At 43.5% G+C, this 24,289-nt stretch overlaps 1 protein-coding gene across 3 annotated transcripts in view; it reads right to left on the reverse strand.

Annotated features, from left to right (window-relative positions):
- LOC129840603 (proto-oncogene tyrosine-protein kinase Src-like) overlaps window positions 1-23,729 on the reverse strand; it is a 41,295-nt gene extending 17,566 nt beyond the window's left edge. The window contains exons 1-7 of one of the 3 annotated variants that reach the window (XM_055908598.1): window positions 23,239-23,729; window positions 21,761-22,099; window positions 12,429-12,701; window positions 6,672-6,771; window positions 5,686-5,703; window positions 5,068-5,166; window positions 2,974-3,077 (exon numbers count right to left, since the gene is read on the reverse strand). In XM_055908598.1, coding sequence (XP_055764573.1) covers window positions 2,974-3,077; window positions 5,068-5,166; window positions 5,686-5,703; window positions 6,672-6,771; window positions 12,429-12,693 — 586 coding nt within the window. In that variant the 5' untranslated portion in view covers window positions 12,694-12,701; window positions 21,761-22,099; window positions 23,239-23,729. The remainder of the gene's footprint in view (window positions 1-2,973; window positions 3,078-5,067; window positions 5,167-5,685; window positions 5,704-6,671; window positions 6,772-12,428; window positions 12,702-21,760; window positions 22,100-23,238) is intronic. The other 2 variants (XM_055908604.1, XM_055908614.1) reach the window with 2 other exon arrangements.
- Window positions 23,730-24,289: the final 560 nt, after the last annotated feature.

The raw sequence follows: 24,289 nt of genomic DNA on the forward strand, positions 1-24,289 counted from the left end.
AATAGTACAAATAAAGAAAAACCCTTGAATGAGTAGGTGTGTCCAAACTTTTGACTGGTAATGTATAATACAATATTTGTTTTATGAACATGGCCTTATTTCTATTAATGTATATTGGATGACTGTCATTCATATTCCATTCACCCAGCTCATCAACATCAACAGGTCTACTGCATGATACTCAAATTTCAAGCAACAAAGAAAGAAAGGTTGCTACAACCTAGCCTATGAATTAAAGTTTACAATGTAATTGCACAGGTTTAGAGAAATTTGAGTAATCAAGGTGACAGACATTGACACATTCAATACCGGCTTGCACACTCTTGCCCTTATCTAGCTGATCTAGGGTGTAATCATTAGTCCAACAGTTGAAAACAAGAGTTTCTATTGGGCAAATTCATGTATGTTTTTCACCCTGTTTTGTTCTGTTTGCAGCCACATACAAACAGCATGATCCCTTTGATTGTTGTATAATTCCTTCTCGCATCTACGTGCTCTCCTCCTCTCACCTTTCCCATCGCTTATAGACTTCAGTGTACAACACATCAGCTTTCTGTGACCAGGCGGAGATTTTTTTTTATCATAACCGCTACACACAGCCTACATCGTTGTCACCATATTAACGACATAGTCAACATAACTACTAGAACTAACACATTTGTAGACACGCTACAATCATTCAGTACAGTCAGCAGCAAGCAGTTACACTGGTGGGCCCCGTTCGCAATAAATTAATAAAACCAAAAGCTTACCTTGACTTGGAAGAGTTCCAGTGTTGGATAGCCATAGCCAGCTAGCTAACATAGCATCCCTCTCTGTTTGAGTAGGCTAAACTAGCTAGCTGCATTCACTAAGTAAGTGAAGGTCATTTTTGAATAAATTATTTTGTTCAGACTGTTCAACTATTGTCTTTCTCTCTCTTTGAGTCAACTACTCACGACATGTTATGCACCGCAGCGCTAGCTAGCTGTAGCTTGTGCTTTCAATACTAGATTAATTATCTGATCCTGGGTGGGAACAATGTGCCTCCTAGGTTTTGTATTTAAGTCAACGTACCCAGAGGAGGAAAGAAACTAAGTGTCCTCCAGCTACACCATGGTGCCAACCTACAGAGTACTGCTAAGGCTACTGTTTGACTTTATATGCAATTCACTGAGGATGGTCCTCCCCTGAGGATCCTCCACTGCTCAAAGTCGTTTAGGTCACGAGTTTTGCCCATTCTAATGTTCAATCGAACAGTAACTGAATGCCTCACTGCCTGCCCGCCTGCTTTATATAGCAAGCCACGGCCACGTGCATCACTGTCTGTAGGAGCGAAAGATTTGTGAACGGGGTGGTGTACCTAATAAACTTGACCACTGAATGTACATGTACAAAATACACTGGGTAAACAAGAAATGTGGAACACCTTCCTAATATTGAGTTGCACCTCCTTTTGCCCTCAGAACAGCCTCAATTCATCAGGGCATGGACTCTACAAGGTGTCAAAAGCATTCCACAGGATGCTGGCCCATGTTGACTCCAATGCTTCCCCACAGTTGTGTCAAGTTGGCTGGATGTCCTTTGGGTTTTGGACCATTTCTTATACACACGGGAAACTGTTGAGCGGGAAAGACCCAGCAGCGTTGCAGTTCTTAACACACTCAAACCAGTGTGCCTGGCACCTAATACCATACCCCCATTCAAAGGCACTTTAATATTTTGTCTTGCCAATTCACCCTCTGAATGGCACACATACACATCCATGTCTCAACGCTTAAAAATCCTTCTTTAACCTGTATCTCCCCCTTCATCTGCACTGATATGAAGAATATTTAACAGGTGACATCAAAAAGGATCACAGCTTTCACCTGGTCATGGAAAGAGCAGGTATTCCTACTGTTTTGTACACTCCGTGTATGTGGCCCATGTGGGAATCAAACCGGTAATGAAAGTAAGCATCATCATGCTCTCCGGACTTCAGATCAAACCGGCGGCAAGACGCCGTCTCTAATGGTACCCCCAGGACTGAAGGAATGAAGCACACTACCAAGAGCATGCAAACCTACTCTACCCTCTAAAGCAGGGGAGTCCAACTCAATTCCAATCCGGTCTGCAATTTGTTTCCAATTAAGACCTAGACAACCAGATGAGGGGAGGTCACTAATCAATGACCGTAATTATTAAAAGCAAGTACAATGAAGGAGTAAAAACCTGCAGACAATCGGCCCTCGAGGATTGGAGTTTGACACGTGCTCTAAAAGCATGAACCCTGCACACTTCTGCATGCATCATACACCCTATGGCATAAATACTACAAAACTACAACACAAGCCTTTCTCACTAAAATGTTAGTGCACATTAGTATACTTGCACCCTCAACACTATGGCATAGATCATCCCCACTATAACACAAGCCCTACACACTACTATGCACCCTACACACACACACATCAGCATACACCATGCCTACAGACCAAACTACACACTACACTATATGAACTCTATACCTTAGAACATGAGCTCTATGCCCTGCAGAATGGAATCTAAAGCACCCTACGCATTAAATCCTTTCCCTAGACCCTCCCCCTGTATGTGCTTGTGTGTGTGTGTATGCGAGAGACAGTGTGTGTGTGACTGTGTGTGTGATTGCGTGTGTGTGCACGCAGAGATTTTATAGCCAGAGGTAATCCAGCACCCTCGCACGGTGATTTAGCTCTGCCTGTGTGATTCACTGCCCCCGTCCATTCACAGGTGCTCCACTCCCCAATTCCTCCAAAATAACCCCCACCCTACGCCACCGATTCACAGCTAGAGGCCCCCGGGACAAAAAGACCCAAAAAGTATCTAGTCACGCATTTGGTCAGTACATTCTGTGTTAGAAAGGACTACTTCACAAAAGAAAGGAGAACATCAAGAAGGAATTTGACAATAATCAAAGTGCTTCTAATCTATGTCTAAAATGGCCGTCGCTCTCTCAGAGGTTCTTCTCACCTTTAGTGGTTTCGCTCTCTCGGAGCAGGAAGGTTCCTCGTCGGTTCTGTAAACTCAGAAGGAGCCTCTCCGAGTTACGCCGAGTTATCTTCCCAAAATACCACCTGCGAAAGTGGGCCAGAGTGAGTAAGAAAGAACAGTGAGAACCTGCCACTAAGCAGCTTTAAAGGAACATCGTCATAGTTGGTGTCATGTTTTCAGACTTCAAAAACAGCGTAATGTTAAGAAGAGTTTCCATCTCGTGCTATTGATTGTGTAGATCCAGTTATATGCCTCAACCAAATAAATGGAAATAATAAGCACAGAAAAAACTGGATGTTATATGGTTCCTAGCCTCTCTTGGGTAGGGGGCAGTATTTTGACGTACGGATGAAAAGCGTGCCCAAAGTAAACTGCCTGTTACTCAGGCCCAGAAGCTAGGATATGCATATAATTGAGAGATTTGGATAGAAAACACTCTAAAGTTTCCCAAACTGTTAAAATAATGTATGTGAGTATAACATAACTGATATTGCAGGCGAAACCCCAAGGACAAACCATCCCCCCAAAAAAAGAAAAATCAGCCTACCCCTATTTTCAATGGTTATCACTTTTATTATAAGGCCAAGTCCTCCCAGATTGCAGTTCATAGGGCTCCACTAGATGTCAACAGTCTTTAGAAAGAGTTTCAGACTGGGTTTTGGAAGAATGAGCCAGAAATGTGAGTTTTTCTAGGTGGCCCCCATTTTGGCTGTAGTGTTTCCAAGCGCGTGGAAGAGAGCGCGTTCTTTGGTATTTTTCCTCCGGGAAGACAATAACGATTCTCCGTCTTAAATTTGATCATTTATTTACGTATTAGGGTACCTAAGGTTTGATTCTAAACGTTGTTTGACTTGTTTGGAAAAGTTTATTAGTAACGTTTGGGATTCATTTTGTATGCATTTTGATAGAGGGAAACTGGGTCGATTATTGACTGAAGCGCGCCAGCTAATCTGAGTTTTTATGGATATAAAGAAGGACATTATCAAACAAAAGGACCATTTGTGATGTAACTGGGACATTTTGGAGTACCAACAGAATAAGACCTTCAAAGGTAAGGCATTTTTTATATCGATATTTCTGACTTTCGTGGCGCACCTGCCTGGTTGAAATATGTTTTTCATGTGTTTATATGCGGGGCGCTGTCCTCAGATAATCGCATGGCTTGCTTTTGCCGTAAAGCCTTTTTGAAATCTGACACGGCGGCTGGATTAACAAGAAGTTAAGCTTTATTTTGATGTATTACACTTGTGATTTTATGAAAGTTAAATATTTATAATACTGTAGTTTGAATTTTGCGCTCTGCAATTTCACCGGATGTTGGCCAGGTGAGACGCTACCGTCCCACCTGCCCATAAGAAGTTAAAGATGGTGCTTATCTTTTTCATTCATTTTGGATTGTGACATATTGCTGGATCTACAAAATAGATGGCCTGTGATGTGGAGTTCTCTCAACAGAAAACCACTTTTCAGCTCTGAAAACACCTGACAAACTTTGATTTTGGAGGGTAAATGTCCCTTTAATGGCCCTATGAAGCACTGCTTTTGCCCATTCAGAGCCACTGAAGTACATCTGTGAATAGGGTATTTTACTGTTCACATGGGTCTGTGTGTGTGTGTGTGTATGTGTATATATATATATATATATATATATATATATATATATATATATATATATATATATATATATATATATATATATATACATATATATATACATATATATATATATACATACATACATACACACACACCTACCTTAGAGAAATCAAGAATTTCTGGAAAACCTGGTATTTTACACTAAATTTGGGAACCACTAGCTGGCACAGCCACAAAGTCATAAAATCTGATTTTAAACCTAACGTTAACCACACTGCTAAACCTAATGCCTGACCCTAACCTTACATTAAGACCATAAAGCAACAACAACAAAAAATCACACATTTTTACAGTTTAGCCAATTTTGACTGCAGCTGGCCCATCTATTGGAAATCACTCAGTTCTGCCTCCAGGACAAGATTCATGACAATAAACGGCAATCTGCAAGAAAACAGGAAGAAAGAAAAGTTGAGGTACTCTTCTGCCTGGATGGAGTCAGAGGGGGCCACGTAGTTGCTGGGGATATAACCGCTTTCTCCGGTGGTCAGAGACCGAGCGAGCCACCAGTCCCCTTCCCTGCAGCACGACAGAGGAGAGGAGGAGACGACAGGGTTATTGACTGGGACAATCAGAACCCTTCCCTGGGTTAATTCACGGTACTAACTGGTCATTCGCATCAGATACAGACTATTTGACAGTGGTTGAAGCCTAAAAACACCACCGTGAGTCAACAAGTGTAGTACACCGATTTCTGTGCTCATGTCATGAAACTCACAGGATAATAAAATAATCTTAAAAACTCTCTTGACTAAATAAGAATTAATAAAACAGGGATACCAAGTGAACACAATATGACTGATTATACCATATTCTGTGCCAATTCACCTTTGCCTTCATAAGCACAATTGTTTGGTTTGCTTGTAGTGAGCAGTAAATCGTACAACAACAAAATAAGACTGGTTACTCCACATGCTGTAGCTTGGGTTTACAAATATTACCTCAGTGCACATTTTGAGGATAAACAGGTTCAATGGAAAGAGGAACGGTGGAGAGATAAGTTAAGACAGGGGGCTCAGAAAGGACTAGTTCACTGACCTGAAGCTGTACTTTCTCCTAAGAGAAACCATGAAGCGTGAGAGAGGGAAATAACAGAAACAGCAGAGAACATCAAACACATATAGAGAGAAATGCAGCAAACAGCACTGCACAGCACACAAGACAAGACCATACCTCAAGCATTTCAGACCATTGAACAATAACAGGAAAACTGAAAAAAAATACAAACGGCATCTAACTCCAAAATGGCTTGACCTGAAATGGTTGTATTTGAACCATGCATTTTAAATGTCTTCCTATAGTGTCTTACGAGTTATGTCTTTAACGCAACTCTGTTGTACTTGTGTATTTTTTCCTGCTGCAACCATAAAATACCCAGTGAAGGAACAAATAAAGATTTTGGAAACAAACTGGCTTGCGTCCTTTGAAGAGATGCTTTGGAAAGGTCATAAACTTGTAAATGAAAACAAATTTTAAAAAATCCTTTTAAACTATTACACCAAATCAACACTAGAAGGGCTAGAATCAGGGTTGTGTTTATTAGATCACGCAACATTAAAACGTTATTTTACATTTTCAACAGAAAAATTTAAATGTGTGATTTTGTATAGAACAGGCAATGCTTTTAGTTTGTTTTCTTTCATTTGGCGCCTAATGAACATGACCTGACAAGGCTGTCAATGTAAGATCTGAAAGCATTAGTAGTAGTGTTGTACCGAGGTGATGGGGTCGAGAGAAAGGGGACAGACATTGTTGTCTGGCTAACGAGGAATTATGAATAAGTGGGCACTCTGTGACTGTGTGCGTGTGTGTGTGTGTGTGTGCGCACACGAGTGAGTGAGCGAGCGAGCGAGCGAGCAAGCGAGCTCATGGGTGTGTGTTTATACAGCGTGCTTGCTGTGTTTACAGAACAACGGGTATGTTTGGGTTTGTCTATGTCTGGATGAGTGTGTGTGTCTAGGTGGAAGTAGAGCGTGGATATGTTGGATCTAAACAGGAAGACGGTGGCGTGGGCATCTCCTTACGTGTTGTTGACGATCTGCAGCCGCTCGCCTTTCTTGAACGTCAGGTCCGAGGCAGTCCGTGACTCATAGTCGTAGAGCGCCACAAATGTAGTGACACCTCCTGTGGGACAGACACACACACACACAAACACTGCTCCAGAGTACAGGCCTCGGTGTAACACTTATTCCTTCGGCGATAAACGTGAATCCGACCATCATCCCCGGTGAGACAAAACCACGACTCGTCAGTGAAGAGCACTTTTTGCCAGTCCAGTGATAAGATCCGGTTTGGAGCGAGCGGTCGCATTTGCATTCGCTCTGCAGGTAGTATAACTTTTCATTACATTTTATTACATTTCATTATAGTACAACGGTTTAATTTGTCTAACCTTAGCAATTTCTTCTTAGCTAGCTACTTAGCCGTCTGTGTATAAAAGATAATTGCGTAATCATCGTATTTCGTCGCCTATCGTAGTCCACACTGCTATCTGCCCAGCAGCTAGCAAACGTCCACCGTCTACCGTATAACTTTTCATTACATTTCATTATAGTACAACGGTCTGATTTTCATTTTCATTACAGTACAACGGTTTGATTTGTTTGATCTTAGCTAGCTACATAGCCGTCTTTGCATCAAACATAATTGTGTAGTTATTGAGGTTCGCCAGCCAGCTATTTTCGCCCTAACGTAACGCAACGTAGCCAACACGGCTAGCTAGCCAGCTTGCCACCGAATAGCAGCATTGTAGAAACGAGTGCATTACAACGGAACGACTTGATCAGTGTAGTGTTGGCTGACTACACAGTTGTCTTTGCTATCTTTGATTTGTATTTGTTCGATCTTAGCTAGCTACTTAGCTGGCTACATAGCCGTCTTTGTATCGGTGATAATTGTGTAGTTATCAAGGTTCGCTGAGGTTCGCTAGCCAGGTATTCTCGCCCTAACGTAACGTAACGTAGTAAACCCTGCTAGCTAGCCAGCTAGCCACCAATTAGCAGCACTGTAGAAACGATTACATTACAACGGAACGACTTGACTTGTGTAGTGTTAGCTAGCTACATAGTTTTCTCTGCTATCTTTGTATCTAAGATAATTGTGTAGCTTTGAGTAATTATCGGTTAGCTAGCCAGCTATTTTTCGCCTGCCGCGCTGCCGTCCTCCTACCTAGCCAACGCTGCTAGCTAGCCAACTTCTACCGAATAGCAGCACTGTAGAAACTTACATTACAACGGAACGACTTGATTAGCGTAGTGTTAGCTAGTTGTCTTTGCTGTCCTTGTATCCACGATAATTGTGTAGTTTAGAGAAATTTAGTGAAATTGTCGAGGTTACCTAGCCAGCTTCACTTTCAACAACGTAGCCACTGCTAGCCAGGCTACTTCACCAGCCAGCAGTACTATATCATTTTAGTCAATAAGATCTTGTATTTTATTTTTATTTTTTTGCAACGTAAGCTTAACTTTCTGAACATTCGAGACGTGTAGCCCACTTGTCATTCTAATCTCCTTTGCATTAGCGTAGCCTCTTCTGTAGCCTGTCAACCATGTGTCTGTCTATCCCTGTTCTCTCCTCTCTGCACAGACCATACAAACGCTTCACACCGCGTGGCCGCGCCCACCCTAACCTGGTGGTCCCAGCCCGCACGACCCACGTGGAGTTCCAGGTCTCCGGTAGCCTCTGGAACTGCCGATCTGCGGCCAACAAGGCAGAGCTCATCTCAGCCTATGCGTCCCTCCAGTCCCTCGACTTCCTGGCACTGACGGAAACATGGCTCACCACAGATAACACTGCTACTCCTACTGCTCTCTCTTCGTCTGCCCACGTGTTCTCGCACACCCCGAGACCTTCTGGTCAGCGGGGTGGTGGCACCGGGATCCTCATCTCTCCCAAGTGGTCATTCTCTCTTTCTCCCCTTACCCATCTGTCTATCGCCTCCTTTGAATTCCATGCTGTCACAGTTACCAGCCCTTTCAAGCTTAACATCCTTATCATTTATCGCCCTCCAGGTTCCCTTGGAGAGTTCATCAATGAGCTTGATGCCTTGATAAGCTCCTTTCCTGAGGACGGCTCACCTCTCACAGTTCTGGGTGACTTTAACCTCCCCATGTCTACCTTTGACTCATTCCTCTCTGCCTCCTTCTTTCCACTCCTCTCCTCTTTTGACCTCACCCTCTCACCTTCCCCCCCTACTCACAAGGCAGGCAATACGCTTGACCTCATCTTTACTAGATGCTGTTCTTCCACTAACCTCATTGCAACTCCCCTCCAAGTCTCCGACCACTACCTTGTATCCTTTTCCCTCTCGCTCTCATCCAACACTTCCCACACTGCCCCTACTCGGATGGTATCGCGCCGTCCCAACCTCCGCTCTCTCTCCCCCGCTACTCTCTCCTCTTCCATCCTATCATCTCTTCCCTCTGCCCAAACCTTCTCCAACCTATCTCCTGATTCTGCCTCCTCAACCCTCCTCTCCTCCCTTTCTGCATCCTTTGACTCTCTATGTCCCCTATCCTCCAGGCCGGCTCGGTCCTCCCCTCCCGCTCCGTGGCTCGACGACTCATTGCGAGCTCACAGAACAGGGCTCCGGGCAGCCGAGCGGAAATGGAGGAAAACTCGCCTCCCTGCGGACCTGGCATCCTTTCACTCCCTCCTCTCTACATTTTCCTCTTCTGTCTCTGCTGCTAAAGCCACTTTCTACCACTCTAAATTCCAAGCATCTGCCTCTAACCCTAGGAAGCTCTTTGCCACCTTCTCCTCCCTCCTGAATCCTCCTCCCCCTCCCCCCCCCCTCCTCCCTCTCTGCAGACGACTTCGTCAACCATTTTGAAAAGAAGGTCGACGACATCCGATCCTCGTTTGCTAAGTCAAACGACACCGCTGGTTCTGCTCACACTGCCCAACCCTGTGCTTTGACCTCTTTCTCCCCTCTCTCTCCAGATGAAATCTCGCGTCTTGTGACGGCCGGCCGCCCAACAACCTGCCCGCTTGACCCTATCCCCTCCTCTCTTCTCCAGACCATTTCCGGAGACCTTCTACCTTACCTCACCTCGCTCATCAACTCATCCCTGACCGCTGGCTACGTCCCTTCCGTCTTCAAGAGAGCGAGAGTTGCACCCCTTCTGAAAAAACCTACACTCGATCCCTCCGATGTCAACAACTACAGACCAGTATCCCTTCTTTCTTTTCTCTCCAAAACTCTTGAACGTGCCGTCCTTGGCCAGCTCTCCTGCTATCTCTCTCAGAATGACCTTCTTGATCCAAATCAGTCAGGTTTCAAGACTAGTCACTCAACTGAGACTGCTCTTCTCTGTATCACGGAGGCGCTCCGCACTGCTAAAGCTAACTCTCTCTCCTCTGCTCTCATCCTTCTAGACCTATCGGCTGCCTTCGATACTGTGAACCATCAGATCCTCCTCTCCACCCTCTCCGAGTTGGGCATCTCCGGCGCGGCCCACGCTTGGATTGCGTCCTACCTGACAGGTCGCTCCTACCAGGTGGCGTGGCGAGAATCTGTCTCCTCACCACGCGCTCTCACCACTGGTGTCCCCCAGGGCTCTGTTCTAGGCCCTCTCCTATTCTCGCTATACACCAAGTCACTTGGCTCTGTCATAACCTCACATGGTCTCTCCTATCATTGCTATGCAGACGACACACAATTAATCTTCTCCTTTCCCCCTTCTGATGACCAGGTGGCGAATCGCATCTCTGCATGTCTGGCAGACATATCAGTGTGGATGACGGATCACCACCTCAAGCTGAACCTCGGCAAGACGGAGCTGCTCTTCCTCCCGGGGAAGGACTGTCCGTTCCATGATCTCGCCATCACGGTTGACAACTCCATTGTGTCCTCCTCCCAGAGCGCTAAGAACCTTGGCGTGATCCTGGACAACACCCTGTCGTTCTCCACCAACATCAAGGCGGTGGCCCGTTCCTGTAGGTTCATGCTCTACAACATCCGCAGAGTACGACCCTGCCTCACACAGGAAGCGGCGCAGGTCCTAATCCAGGCACTTGTCATCTCCCGTCTGGATTACTGCAACTCGCTGTTGGCTGGGCTCCCTGCCTGTGCCATTAAACCCCTACAACTCATCCAGAACGCCGCAGCCCGTCTGGTGTTCAACCTTCCCAAGTTCTCTCACGTCACCCCGCTCCTCCGCTCTCTCCACTGGCTTCCAGTTGAAGCTCGCATCCGCTACAAGACCATGGTGCTTGCCTACGGAGCTGTGAGGGGAACGGCACCTCAGTACCTTCAGGCTCTGATCAGGCCCTACACCCAAACAAGGGCACTGCGTTCATCCACCTCTGGCCTGCTCGCCTCCCTACCACTGAGGAAGTACAGTTCCCGCTCAGCCCAGTCAAAACTGTTCGCTGCTCTGGCACCCCAATGGTGGAACAAACTCCCTCACGACGCCAGGACAGCGGAGTCAATCACCACCTTCCGGAGACACCTGAAACCCCACCTCTTCAAGGAATACCTAGGATAAAGCAATCCTTCTGCCCCCCCCCCCCTTAAAATGATCTAGATGCACTATTGTAAAGTGGCTGTTCCACTGGATGTCATAAGGTGAATGCACCAATTTGTAAGTCGCTCTGGATAAGAGCGTCTGCTAAATGACTTAAATGTAAATGTAAATGTATTTTAGACATGGGAGAGTTGGGCTAACACACATCTGAGAAACAGCAAAAGGGAAAAAGTACAGTATCCTCTTCCTGCAATATACAGCTCATATTGATATAAATCTGAATACTAACATAGATTCATAGAACTGGGTATTATTTTTTCCCTAACCATTACTTAAGGCAGGAGGATTACTAGCTCTGTTGCCCCCGCTTACATATGTTATCTCAATTTAATATTTTGGCATTGGCATCTTAAAACATTACATTGGAGGTCTTTGCACAGACAGAAAAGAGGAAACACTGAGCTGTATAATACAATTTAGCATCTCCCGCTAAGAGATATCGGGCATTTACATTAGGGCTGCCCAATAGTCCTTGAAGGTCACAACATATATAGCTTACAACAGCCACCTGATTTAGAACGTGGCATCTCGGGCCTACATTGATTGGTTAATTAGTTGCCGGGCGGATAACCCGAGCCTGCAGAAAATTCCCAATATGAGAGGGCAACCAATCTCTATACAGGAGATGCAAAATAATTACTGACCTGTCCAGACACATAGTTAAGATGCTTGGCGCTGAACTTGGATATTATAACATTGTCTGGTCTGTGAGTCTTCAAAGTCAAACTGAAGATGGTTTTGCACTCTAAGCAGTTGCAGCCTTAAGGGAACACTTCAAATATGTTTTACTTCCTATATATGTGAAAATGGTGTGTTTCTTTGTTTTGTAGTCAAAAAGATAAGACACTGGTAGGTGCTGGATATCATGAACACGAGGTAAAAAATAAGCAAAGTGTTCCTTTACCTTCATTGTGAATCAGGGTGTTTTTCTAAGCTCTGCTTTAGAGCGACGGTGCCCAAACTCTGAACTACGCTTTAGGGCCTAAGGACATCAAATCCAGTTTAGTCGAGTTGATAAAAAAGGGGCATTCATGTGAATGATGACATTTTGGATCTTCCTCAAACAAAATTCATAGAAAGATCCTTCGGGGGAAGGATGTTTGCTTTACACTTAATCTCTACCCAAAATGATTATTGAGAAATAATTATTTAAAAGAAATGGGTGACATTTACATTCCAAAGAGACATGTAACATATTTCATCTGAACATTCCACAATGTTTTGCCCTGCTTCACGCAGCCCTGCTCCACTTACCTGCCAGTGGTCCTCTGTGAGGAGAGATGATGCTGCCCGTGTGGTCCACCCCGCCGAACAGTGCCAGCTCAGGGGTGTTGGTAGGGGCATGCCCGGGGTGGTGGCCGCGCCTCGTGCCCCCTACGGCGGGACTTCTGTTGGGGGTCTGGGTCTGCTGGGCTGGGCTGAGGTGGTGGTGCATGCTGTCCAAGCCTGTTCCAATGGTTCCATCCAGACTCAGTGAGCGCTGACCCGGCTCCTTAGGCTTGCTCTTGCCCGCTCCCATCAGCAGGCCTGAGTAAAAGAAACAATGATTCAAATCTCAAGTTGATCCATTTCAATCTTTCTTAATGCAGATCAGACCTGTTTGATTCAATGCAATCTCTCAATTCAATTCTATACACTGAATTCAATTCACTCAAGCCAGAACTGATGATTGGATGGAGAGACACCTCTCTTCCTGACTGGTTCTATATAACCCCTTTCCGTGCAACGGTATAATCATTCAGCAGGGTGGGGTTCATTAGGAACCAAACAAAATAAAACAGGCTGAAACAAGGAGGGGACTACCTGGACTTGTCCAACACAGCACACTTATTTTGTTTTCTATTGCAAAACATTTGAAAATAATGAAAACCAACCTGGTGAACACCAACCATAAATAAATACAGATATACACAATAAGACAGTGTATAACTGTGATGAACGGAAATACCGGTCTCGGTCGAAGTTGGCAACAACACTTTGTCGTCATCACCTGTAATTTTAGTATTAGATCAAAACCGCTTCTTTTCAACTTGAATCCTGTTCTTACGGGTCTCTCAGTTACAAACATGGACACAGACACCAGTTCAATTCTTCTCTCTGCACAACAGAATGAGTCACAGTGAGGAAGCCTATTACAGGCTAGATGATACACACACAGCTTGTTCCGTTGTGAGCAGCAGGCCTCTCAGTTCCAGACAGTTAGTGTGTGTGAGCAGCTGTTATGATCTGTCCCTGAGAACAGAAGCTCTGACACACACACACACGTGTCTCTCAAATCCAGTTTCCAACACACTCACTGTGACTGTGTGTGTGTACAGACAAGTTAAGTTGGTTTACATTGTCCAATGAAATGCTTACTTACAGGTTCCTTCTCGAAAACCCAACAGCAATAAGAAATGGTAAAAAACAAGAATATGAACATAAAGTAAATGGCAGTAGAGTAGAATAAACATTTTAGCATAAGTAAAATTCAGGAAGGCAATTTATAGTACAATATTTACTTGTGTATTGGGGAAAAGGGGATGGTGGGCAAGTGTATAAATTGAGCAGTATAATAAGAGTCTGGTAGCAGTTAGTTGTGCAAAGGTTGGGAGAATCAGAGCAGCTGGCCTGTCCAGTTCAAGTGTTCAGCAGTCTGATGGCTTGTTCAGCAGTCTCATGCTCCGATACCGTCTGCCCGGCGGTAAGGGAGAGAACAGCTTGTGGCTGGGGTATGTGGGATCCCTGGTAATGCTGCGTGCCTGCCTCAGCCATCGTTTCGAGTAGATGTCCTGGATGGGTGGAAGCACGGTCCCAGTGATGTACTGGGCCGTCTTCACCACCCACTGGAGGGCCTTGCGGTCGAGGACTGAGACATTTCCTAACCAGGCCATGGTCCAACCGGTTAGTACGCTCTCGATAGTGCAGTGGTATTATTTGGAGAGAACCCAGGGCGGCATGCCGAATTTATTAAGCCGTCTTAGGAAGTAGAGATGCTGTTGCACCCTCTTGACAAGAGGGGTGGCGTTGTTGGTCCAGGACAAGTCCTTGGTGATGTGGACGCAGGGGAATTTAAAAATCGTGACTCTCGACTACAGTCCCATTGATGTGGATCGGGACATTTCCCTCATCTGCTTTCTGAAGTCAACAATCAACTCCTTTGTTTTGCTCCCGTTGTTGTCATGACACCGTAACGCCATTTCACTTACCTCCTCCCTAAAGACTGATTCGGCGCTGTCGGCTATCAGGCCTACAACCGTGGTGCCGTCAGCAAACCTTATGATGGAGTTGGTGACGTGCAAAGCCACGCAGCCGTGGGTGAACAGGGAGTACAGCAGAGGACTGAGGACACCCCTGGGGCACTCCAGTGTTAAGAGGTGTTGTTGCCAATCCTTACAGCATGTGGTCTGCCCGTCAGGAAGTCCAGGATCCAGTTGCAGAGGGTGGTGTCCAGACCCAGGACTCTGAGCTTGGTGTCGAGCTTGAAGGGAACAATAGTGTTGAACGCTGAACTGTAGTCAATGAACAGCATTTACACGTGTTCCTCTTGCCGAGATGTGTTACGGCCGTGTGAAGACAGACAGGGTTGAGTGTGACTAACAGAGGGTGGGGGAGGAGCAGATTTACTGGGAAGAGCTAAAAACGGAATGGGGGGGGGGGGGGGGGGGGGGTATGCTGCAGCATCTGAGGTTGTGGTTGTGTCTGTGTTGCCGCATTTGTCCATGAGTGTGAATGGATTTTGACACATTCGAGTGCAGGTGTGGAGATTTCTTCTCTGTTTTGGGGTTTGTAATACATTGTTGTGTGTGTGTGTGTACTCAGATGAAAAGGTAAGGAACATGCTGTGTGTGTGCGTTCATGCGTGTGCATGAACGCACACACACAGCATGTTCCTTACCTTAGAGCTGGACGATATGGTCAAAATATTATATCACGGTATTTAATTATTTTCTTTTTTTTACGGTATTTTTGGTTTTTGAATGATAAAAGTACTACTACATTTGCTTTATGAGTGATCCTAGGGTGGCAACACATACACTCTAAGTGATTTCAATAAGTCTTTCTCCATTCTGATTGTTTTATACTGTTCAATTCGACAAAAAAAAAATTAGCAGCACTTTGATCATTTCTGCAGTTGCTGCACTCAATTGCAGTGGTGGAAAAAGTACCCAATTGTCTTACTTGAGTAAAAGTAAAGATATGTTTATAGAAAATTACTCAAGTAAAAGTGAAAGCCACCCAGTAAAATACTACTTGAGTAATAGTCTAAAAGTATTTGGATTTAAATATACTTAATTATCAAAAGTCAATGTAATTGATAAAATGTACTTAAGTATCAAAAGTAAAAGTATAAATAATTTCAAATTCCTTATATTAAGCAAACCAGATGGCACCATTTTATTTTTTTAATTTACAGATAGCCAGGGGCACACTCCAACACTCACAAAAACATTTGTGTTTAGTGAGTCCTCCAGATCAGAGGCAGTAGATAACCAGGGATGTTCTCTTGACAAGTGCATGAATTGGACCAAGTAAAAGTTGTCAAAAATAAAAAATAGTAAAGTACAGATACCCCAAAAATGATTTTTTCTTAAAGTACTTTACACCACTGCTCAATTGAGATCATTTCCACACTGCCACGTAGGGCTGCACGATATGGGCAAATAATCTAGGACTTATTTTTAGCCAAATGTTGCAATTGCGATTTTACTTGCGAATTTGAGCAAAACTGTTGGAATCATGGAAATAGAATGACCATTTTAATTCTATAATTAGAATATAATAGTGGGCACTTTGAATACATTGTTGTTTGACATGACAACAAATTAAAATGACAAGGAGGAGTTATTGTGACAGAGTAGGAACAAAGGTGTGTTTAAGTGTTTCCTATAAGCTTTGGCTACATTGCATGCTTTCTCTTAGCTACTTCATGTAGCTAACATTTTCTTGCTTGCATATTCCTCTTTGATTTAGAAGATACTCTCGCGCAAACAACATGCTGATTTAGGTCTACACCGTCACTGTTATTATCAGCGGCGGCTTCCCGCATGCGCGATTCATTTGCAGTCTGGACGTGGAGGGGTGAACATCTCCTGCTCTGACTGCAGCTGGGAGAGACTGCTGCGCCAGGACTGGGCCGCCTGTGAGTGCTTTGGGACGGGGGTGGGGCCCACGCAGCACCCACTGCTCGTTGAGAAGAGTAAGAAAGATACGTGCTTTTATGTCAGAGTCTCCAAAAGTCTCCAATAACACCAGAAAAAGTTGCTAGATTTGTCGCTAGTCGCTTTTTTGAAAATGTATCGCTAGAGGGGTCTGAATACCCGCTAAATATAGCGACAAAGTCCCTAAGTTGGCAACACTGCTCGTGGTTGAGGAATATCAAATGTGCTCCTTGAGTGACAGGGGGCGTGGCTAGATCTGTGTGGAAAGTGGCACGGCGGAAAGAGCGGAGAGAGATGACTCAAGAAGCGAAGTAAACTATAAAAATGTACATTACACATGGCGTATCACATTTAACAACCCAAACACCGGTATAGAAGGTAAAGTAAAAACCCAAACTGGTCCCTGCATCAATACCGGTATATCATAAAATTCTGTATACCGCCCAGCTCTAGTTCATGCATGCACACACACCTTCAGAGGAAAAGGAAAAACATCCTGCTGTGTGCATCTATAAATACGGATGGGAATGTGTGTGAGAATGCATGGCTCTAATTTATCTGTAGTCAGAATGAAGGCCAGCCCAGTGGGGGGAATAACGTTTTCCTCAGTGTCATGCTGCTTAGTCACACAGAGAGACACAGCCGGGGGGTAGATGAGAGCTCAATGTTAGTGGGCATTTGATGAGACTACTGCAGGTCACTGGAATTGTGGAACCAAAGGACAAAATAATGTACACAAGCCTGGCCCTGGACAAAATACCATCAGCTGGGGTCTAAAGTCTGTACCAACGTATTAGCTTAGCATAGTGGTGGCTAGCTAGTTAAGCTAGCTTGCGCATAGGCTGGGCCCTGGACCAAACAGCATCCAGGCCAAAAGCCATACCAATGTTGTAGCATTAACTATATAGTTGAAGCTAGCTTAGCTATCATGTGCACATGTCTGGATTGGGATAAAACACCAGCATCAAAGGCCAAAAGCCTATACCGATGTCCTAGTATGGTGGAAGTTTAGCTGGTTCAAGTGACATCACCTTCCCTGAGAACTGGTTCATTATGTTCAGTAGGCTACAAAATGAATTAAGCTAATTGAAACATAGGATGTACTACCCAAACTTATCTACTGAGAATACCCAATTTATTTTTCTTTTTTTCCAAAAAAGCTTTGGTTCTGAAGAAAAAAAAAGCTTTGGTTTTAGTGGTGTAACAGTAAGCCTACTACTGACAGTAACTTTACAGAGTGCAGAGTTCTGATGGAAGGCAGTGTTGTGCAGAATACTGGTGTGGTTGCTAAACTAGCACATGCTACATTAGAACAGCATGCAACTTATTGTAGAAAACCCTACATCCCTAATTAATTTTGCATGACCTGATTTAAAGAACATTCCAATGAACCTGTGTCCCAGGCTACTGATCATAGAAAGATGGCTTTCCAGGGTTACGGGTTTGGTTCATCACAAGGTTTCTCTCAATGAACAACACATGGCCATTTTTCTTGCCCCTAAGCTTGCATTTGAAAAATGAGTGTATTGCTCAGTGAACTGTGACAAAAGATAAGCACAGTGCCATATAAATCGATTGAAAAACTATAGGAAGAGAGACCATAGTGACGGAACAAGGTTGAGATACATCCCAAACCCTTTTGCCTTCAACTGGAGGTAAAGCTTAATCGCTAGAACTGTCTGCTGTACAGTATGCACTAAATAACCATCACAACCATCACAGACGTCTTTCCTCCACGACCACACAGAGGTTGTGTCGTGATTCTCGATCTTTCTCCCGAGGTGTGCACTTCCGCACTCCTAGTCATTGATTTAAAAGCTTTTGATTGGTGCAAGCATTGGCTGGAAATTTCCCACCATTGTTCCTACACATCAATGAGGGAGGATTGTGCATTAGGTAGAAGGGTAGAGAATCGGAATGCAACCATGCTCCTGTTCAGTGATATCACCTGGGCCACCTTTAGTACACAACTAGCACGTAGAAATGTCAGGAACAGAGCTGACTTGAGTCCTTAATCTACATGTCAGAGAAGCATGTTTGTTCTACTTACTGCATTTCTATTTGAACGTTCCACAATATTGTGCCCTACTGTCACCAATCAGTAGCAATGAGGCTTTTGAAGAGAAGAGGGAAGGAAGCAATTTAGGAGTTTCGAGACACTATCGAAACCCCTCAAGGGACTGCGACTGCTCTTTGACAGGATGACAATGTGACCAGCACACCCTTAGTAGCCTCAAAGTTAGTGTGTAAACAACGGAACTAATGCTGCAGCTGCACAACTAGTACCACATCCCCTAATATTGAGCAAGAAAGCTTGAACAACAGGATCTGTGATCATGTGATTTGTTCCCAGTTACAATACTCAGAGATAGGAAGAGAGAGAGCGAGAGAGAGATTGATAGGAAGAGAGCGAGCGAGAGAGAGAGATGGAAAGGTGGACAGAGGAAGGGGAGAAAAGGAGAGGGACTGATTTGGTGGTTGGTTGAAAACCAGAATCAACCAACCAACCACTCCTCTCACTGCCAACCGATGTGAACAGGCACCTGAGGATGAAGACCGATCAACACCTTTTCTCGTTCCATAAAAAAAATGCAGGTTCTCCATTCCATAGGAAGTCTAGCGTGTAGTTTCAATTCATGTTGCTGGTAGCAATCAATGGAAGAAATACAAAATGTTTGAATGAATGAGGGTGTGTAAATATGTGGTGGTAGTGAGGGGAATTGTTTTGTATTAGGAATCAACATATAGGTTTAGGGGCAGTTCCTTTGAGTTGCATACAGGGGAAACCAAACTCATTCGAGTTCAAAGTCTTCAAAGTCTGTGCATATTAGAGGTCGACCGATTATGATTTTTCAACCCCGATACCGATACAGATTATTGGAGGACAAAAAAAGCAGATACCGATTAATCGGCCAATAAAAAAAAAAAAATATATATATATATATATATATATCATACACACACACACATTTTTGTAATAATGACAATTGCATTATAGTGTAAAAAAACAAAAAACAAAAAAATAAATTAAATAAAAATCGGCACCCCAAAATACCGATTTACGATTGTTATGAAAACTTGAAATCGGCCCCGATTAATCGGCCATTCCGATTAATCGGTCGACCTCTAGGCATCCATAGCCATGTGTACTGTAGAGTATGTGAATGTACTGTGTGCATGCATGTACAGTGCCTTCGGAAAGTATTCAGACCCCTTGACCTTTTCAACATTTTGTTACGTTACAGCCTTATTCTAAATAAAACATTTTTCTCAGCAATCTACACACAATACCACATTAACAAAGTGACAACAGGTTTTTAGAAATTTTTGCAAAAAAAAATACATATACCTTATTTACATAAGTATTCAGACCCTTTGCTATGAGACTCGAAAATTTAGCTCATGTGCATCCTGTTTCCATTGATCATCCTTGAGATGTTTCTACAACTTGATTGGAGTCCACCTGTGGTAATTCAATTGATATGACATGATTTGGAAAGGGACACACTATATAAGGTCCCACAGTTGACAGTGGATGGCAGAGCAAAAAGCAAGTCTAAGGAATTGTCCGTATAGCACCGAGACAGGAGTGTCGAGGCACAGGTCTGGGGAAGGGTACCAAAACATTTCTCCAGTATTGAAGCTCTCCAAGAACACAGTAGGTTCCATCATTCTTAAATGGAAGATGCTTGGAACCACCAAGACTCTTCCTAGAGCTGGCCGCCCGGCCAAACTAAGCAATTGGGGGAGAAGGGCCTTGGTCAGGGAGGTGACCAAGAACCCGATGGTCACTCTGACAGAGCTCCAGAGTCCATCTGTGGAGATGGGAGAACCTTCCAGAAGGACAACCATCTCTGCAGCACTTCACCAATCAGGCCTTTATGGTAGTGGCCAGACGGAAGCCACTCCTCAATAAAAGTCACATGACAGCCTGCTTGGGAGTTTGCCAAAAGACACCTAAAGACTCTCAGACCATGAGAAGCAAGATTCTCTGGTCTGATGAAACCAAGATTGAACTCTTTGAACTGAATCCAAAGCGTCACGTCTGGAGGAAACCTTGCACCATCCCTACGGTGAAGCATGGTGGTGGCAGCATCATGCTTTGGGGATGTTTTTCAGTGGCAGAGATTGGATCGAGGGAAAGATGAACGGAGCAAAGTACAGAGAGATCCTTGACATAGACCTGCTCCAGAGAGCTCAGGACCTTCGACTGGGGTGAAGGTTCACATTCCAACAGGACAACGACCCTAAGCACACAGCCAAGACAACGCAGGAATGACTTCGGGACAAGACTCTGAATGTCCTTGAGTGGCCCAGCCAGAACCTGGACTTTGACCCAATCGAGAATCTCTGGAGACCTGAAAATAGCTGTGCAGCAATGCCTCCCATCCAACCTGACAGAGCCTGAGAGGTTCTGCAGACAAGAATGAGAGAAACTCCCCAAATTCAGATGTGCCAAACTTGTAGCGTCATACCAAAGAAGACTGGAGGCTGTAACCGCTGCCAAAGGTGCTTCTACAAAGTACTGAGTAAAAGGTCAATACTTATGTAAATGTGATATTTCAGTTTATTTTTGATAAATTAGCTAAATTGTCTAAACTGTTTTTGCTTTGTCATTATGTAGTATTGTGTGTAGATTGAGGGAAAAAACTATTTAAGCAATTTTAGAAAAAGGCTGTAACGTAACAAAATTAGGAAAAAGTCAAGGGGTATGAATACTTCCCGAATGCACTGTATGTATGCGTGTGCGTACAACATGAGGGAAAACACAGTTGAGGGAAAACACAGTTGAGGGAAAACACAGTTGAGGGAAAACACAGTTGAGGGAAAACACAGTTGAGGGAAATGCAGTTCGATGGCATGCCAAGGCAAAACAAAAATAATGTAATCCCCACATTCAACGAATTATGGTCATAGTTCCTACATGTGCTACTGCGCCATTGATGAAATTAGTTGGGACTTTGCTTGAGGCTGATGGGACAATCAAAAGATTCATCTTGTTTTTTCCCTGGAGGGGGAAACAAGCATGTTTTTCAAGATCAAAAGTGAACAAAAAAAGGAGTGTGTGCTTCTCATTCTGGCTTAGGTCTACCCTGTTCCACGGAGCAAATACAAACATGGTTAAATGGAAAAATATTCAGATCTTTTCTACTTAGAATATATCCATAATCCTCAGAACAATCCACAATTCTGATAAATATAGCCTTGCCACTGAATTGAGGCTTGGTTCACAGAAGAACATACAAAATGGCAGTGTTATTCATTTTCAATAATGCTTGGACTTGCCAGATAGGTGGAACATGGGTGTGTCAAATGGCACCCTATTCCCTATATAGTGCACTACTTTTGAGAATAAGGCTATAGATCTCTGGTCAAAAGTACTGCACTATATATTGGAAATAGGGTGCCATTTGAGACGTAACCCAAGATTGGACCAAGAATCACCTTGATGTTGTCTCGTGGTCCCTGTAAAAGGATGTCAAAAGCTTTGATAAAAGAACTCCACAGGAGACGGCAGTGTCTCCACAGTCCTGGAGTCCTTGTCTCACCCCAACTCTCCAGAAAACTAGGTTTTATCGGCCTGTCCCATCTAACCTTCTCTCTTCCATGGCAGTGCACAGAGAATGAATGGAGAGGGGGAAGAGGGGGAGCGGAGCAGAGGAGTGCAGCCAGGGGAGAACCCAGCAGATAAACTTGACGCTGGATCCACTTCCTCTGTCCGTCACTTAATGTGGTACTCTCCCTGAAGCAACGAGAGTAGGCATCGTTAAGCCATGTTCCACACTGTAAGAAGGGGAAGTAGATACACAGTATCAACCATTGGAAGACAATGAGCCATGAAAACAGACTTAAATTGGAACTGGGCTTCTGTTCCCTTTTAATGAGGCACATTATATAGGCTCTTTTGAACCCATATCAGTCCTTGGAGAAATCCTTAGGGGAAGCCCATCAACAAGATCCGATCGACATTGAAAGACTCAACAGCACATACAGTACATCTGATATTAAAAATATCCAATTGACTAAAACGATCCTTATATTGGTAAGGGTGTTATGAACCGGTGTATGGGAGCATATCAATGCATTTGAGGCTGTGTTGTTCTATTATAATGCAATGGTGTATTTAAGCCACACTTGAACAATAGCCTCCATTTAGATATGCTGACACTTGGCAACATCCCATGCCAAAATTCCCAGGGATGCACATCTGTTTCATTCAAACCAGTAAATGTGGGCTGTCGCAAAAATATATATATATCAAGCGATTGGGGTCAAGCATAAACTGTATGTGATGTACACAACTGTGCCCCTGTCCAAATCCTAATATTTTTATAACCAAAATGCCGGAAAAAAAAAATGTTGCGTACCAGACGGTCACTATTTACGCAAGTTAACGCATTGTAACCTCATTGGTGAAAGATTGGTTATTATAAAGGTTATTAGCTAGGGTATATGTAAGTGCAGATCATGCACATACATACTGATCTTAACCCGCTTTAATTGGTAGGTTATAATTGGGCTGTATGAATCAGAGTAGGTGCTGTTTACAACTCCATGTTGAATTACTATGGTCAGTGTGTGTGTATTGATTATCGTACACCTTCAGTTCAATCGAGGAGGGGTCGAACATGCATTATTGTATAGTAGCCTATGTTGGCTATGCGATGGGGGTAAAATCTGTCAACAACATAGTCAATGAATGACGCAGGATATAAATCCTAGGGTGAAATAGCCAAAAATGATACTGTCAATTCAAAACACTGTGGGGGTGGTGGGGTGGCGAGCAATGTGAACCAACAAGAGAAAAGCTGTCGATTACGAATCCTTTGTGTAATGTCAAGCAAATGTATTATACTAAAATGTCTTGACATTCCTTCACCTGGCCTCAGATAAACTATTATTGTAGGCTAGTCAACACTCACCTTTGAAGCAAGCGTCTTGAGGTTCACGCAAGTCACAGAAGAAGAGTGAGTAAAGAACCAAATCAAATCCTCACAATCGTCTTCATTTCATGAAAAGGATTCGAAAACGAACGATATAGAACTTATTTGAGGAAATTAGTAGTGAAAGAAAATTCCATTTAGAGAATTTAGGAAGTGTTGAGAGGTAATGAAGAGCAGAGGGCACAACTTAGATTGCGGTAGCGATCCACTTCGCTAAAATAAACGCAAGTAGGCTATGGAAATGAATATGAGTAAAATTAAGTAGGCTTAGTGAAAGGCGCAGTGATAAATTAGAGCTATGAAATTAATCCTTGTGCCATATACGAGGGATATGGTGAAAACATTCCTTGTATTGAAAAAAGGCAAGATCATGTGCATCAGTGACGAAACAGACAGCACAAATATGATAGGGGAGAATGGACCGTATTACGTTTTTTACGCAACTAGATGGAGTCATGAATAACACAATTACGGTCCAAACACTTAAAAGACACACCATATCCCCTCAAATTAAGTGGACACTTCTGATGACGTATCATGACGTCTGACGAGTATACACTTGCAGGGCGAGGGAGGAAGGATTTTATTTTATTTTAATATATACATTTTTTATTAACAACAAATCAATGCAGGAAGTACATGTGGGAAAACAATTATATATATAAATAATATACAAAGAACAATTGGGCTAGGGGGTACAATATCACATTACACAAGGACCTTAAAGAACATACATACACGTATTATTCTAACAGCTTTTTTGTTAGTAGAGTATTTAATTGTCTTAAAATACAGTTCAATTTATTTCTGTAAGGTAAGAAAATGTGGTGTTTTGTTTGCAAATTTACATTTGTGACTATGAAATTTGTCCAAAAGAATAATGAAATGAATTACATAAAAATGTTTCAGCTTATTTCTATGGTAGGTAAAGAATCCAAGCAGTACATCTCTCCACAATAGTGTAAGATCTTCATAAATGTGTTCAATTATAAATCTACTGATGTCTTGCCACAGTTTTCTTGAATACAAT

The sequence above is a fragment of the Salvelinus fontinalis genome, chromosome 3, assembly GCF_029448725.1.
Source record: "Salvelinus fontinalis isolate EN_2023a chromosome 3, ASM2944872v1, whole genome shotgun sequence".
Lineage (NCBI taxonomy): Eukaryota > Metazoa > Chordata > Actinopteri > Salmoniformes > Salmonidae > Salvelinus > Salvelinus fontinalis.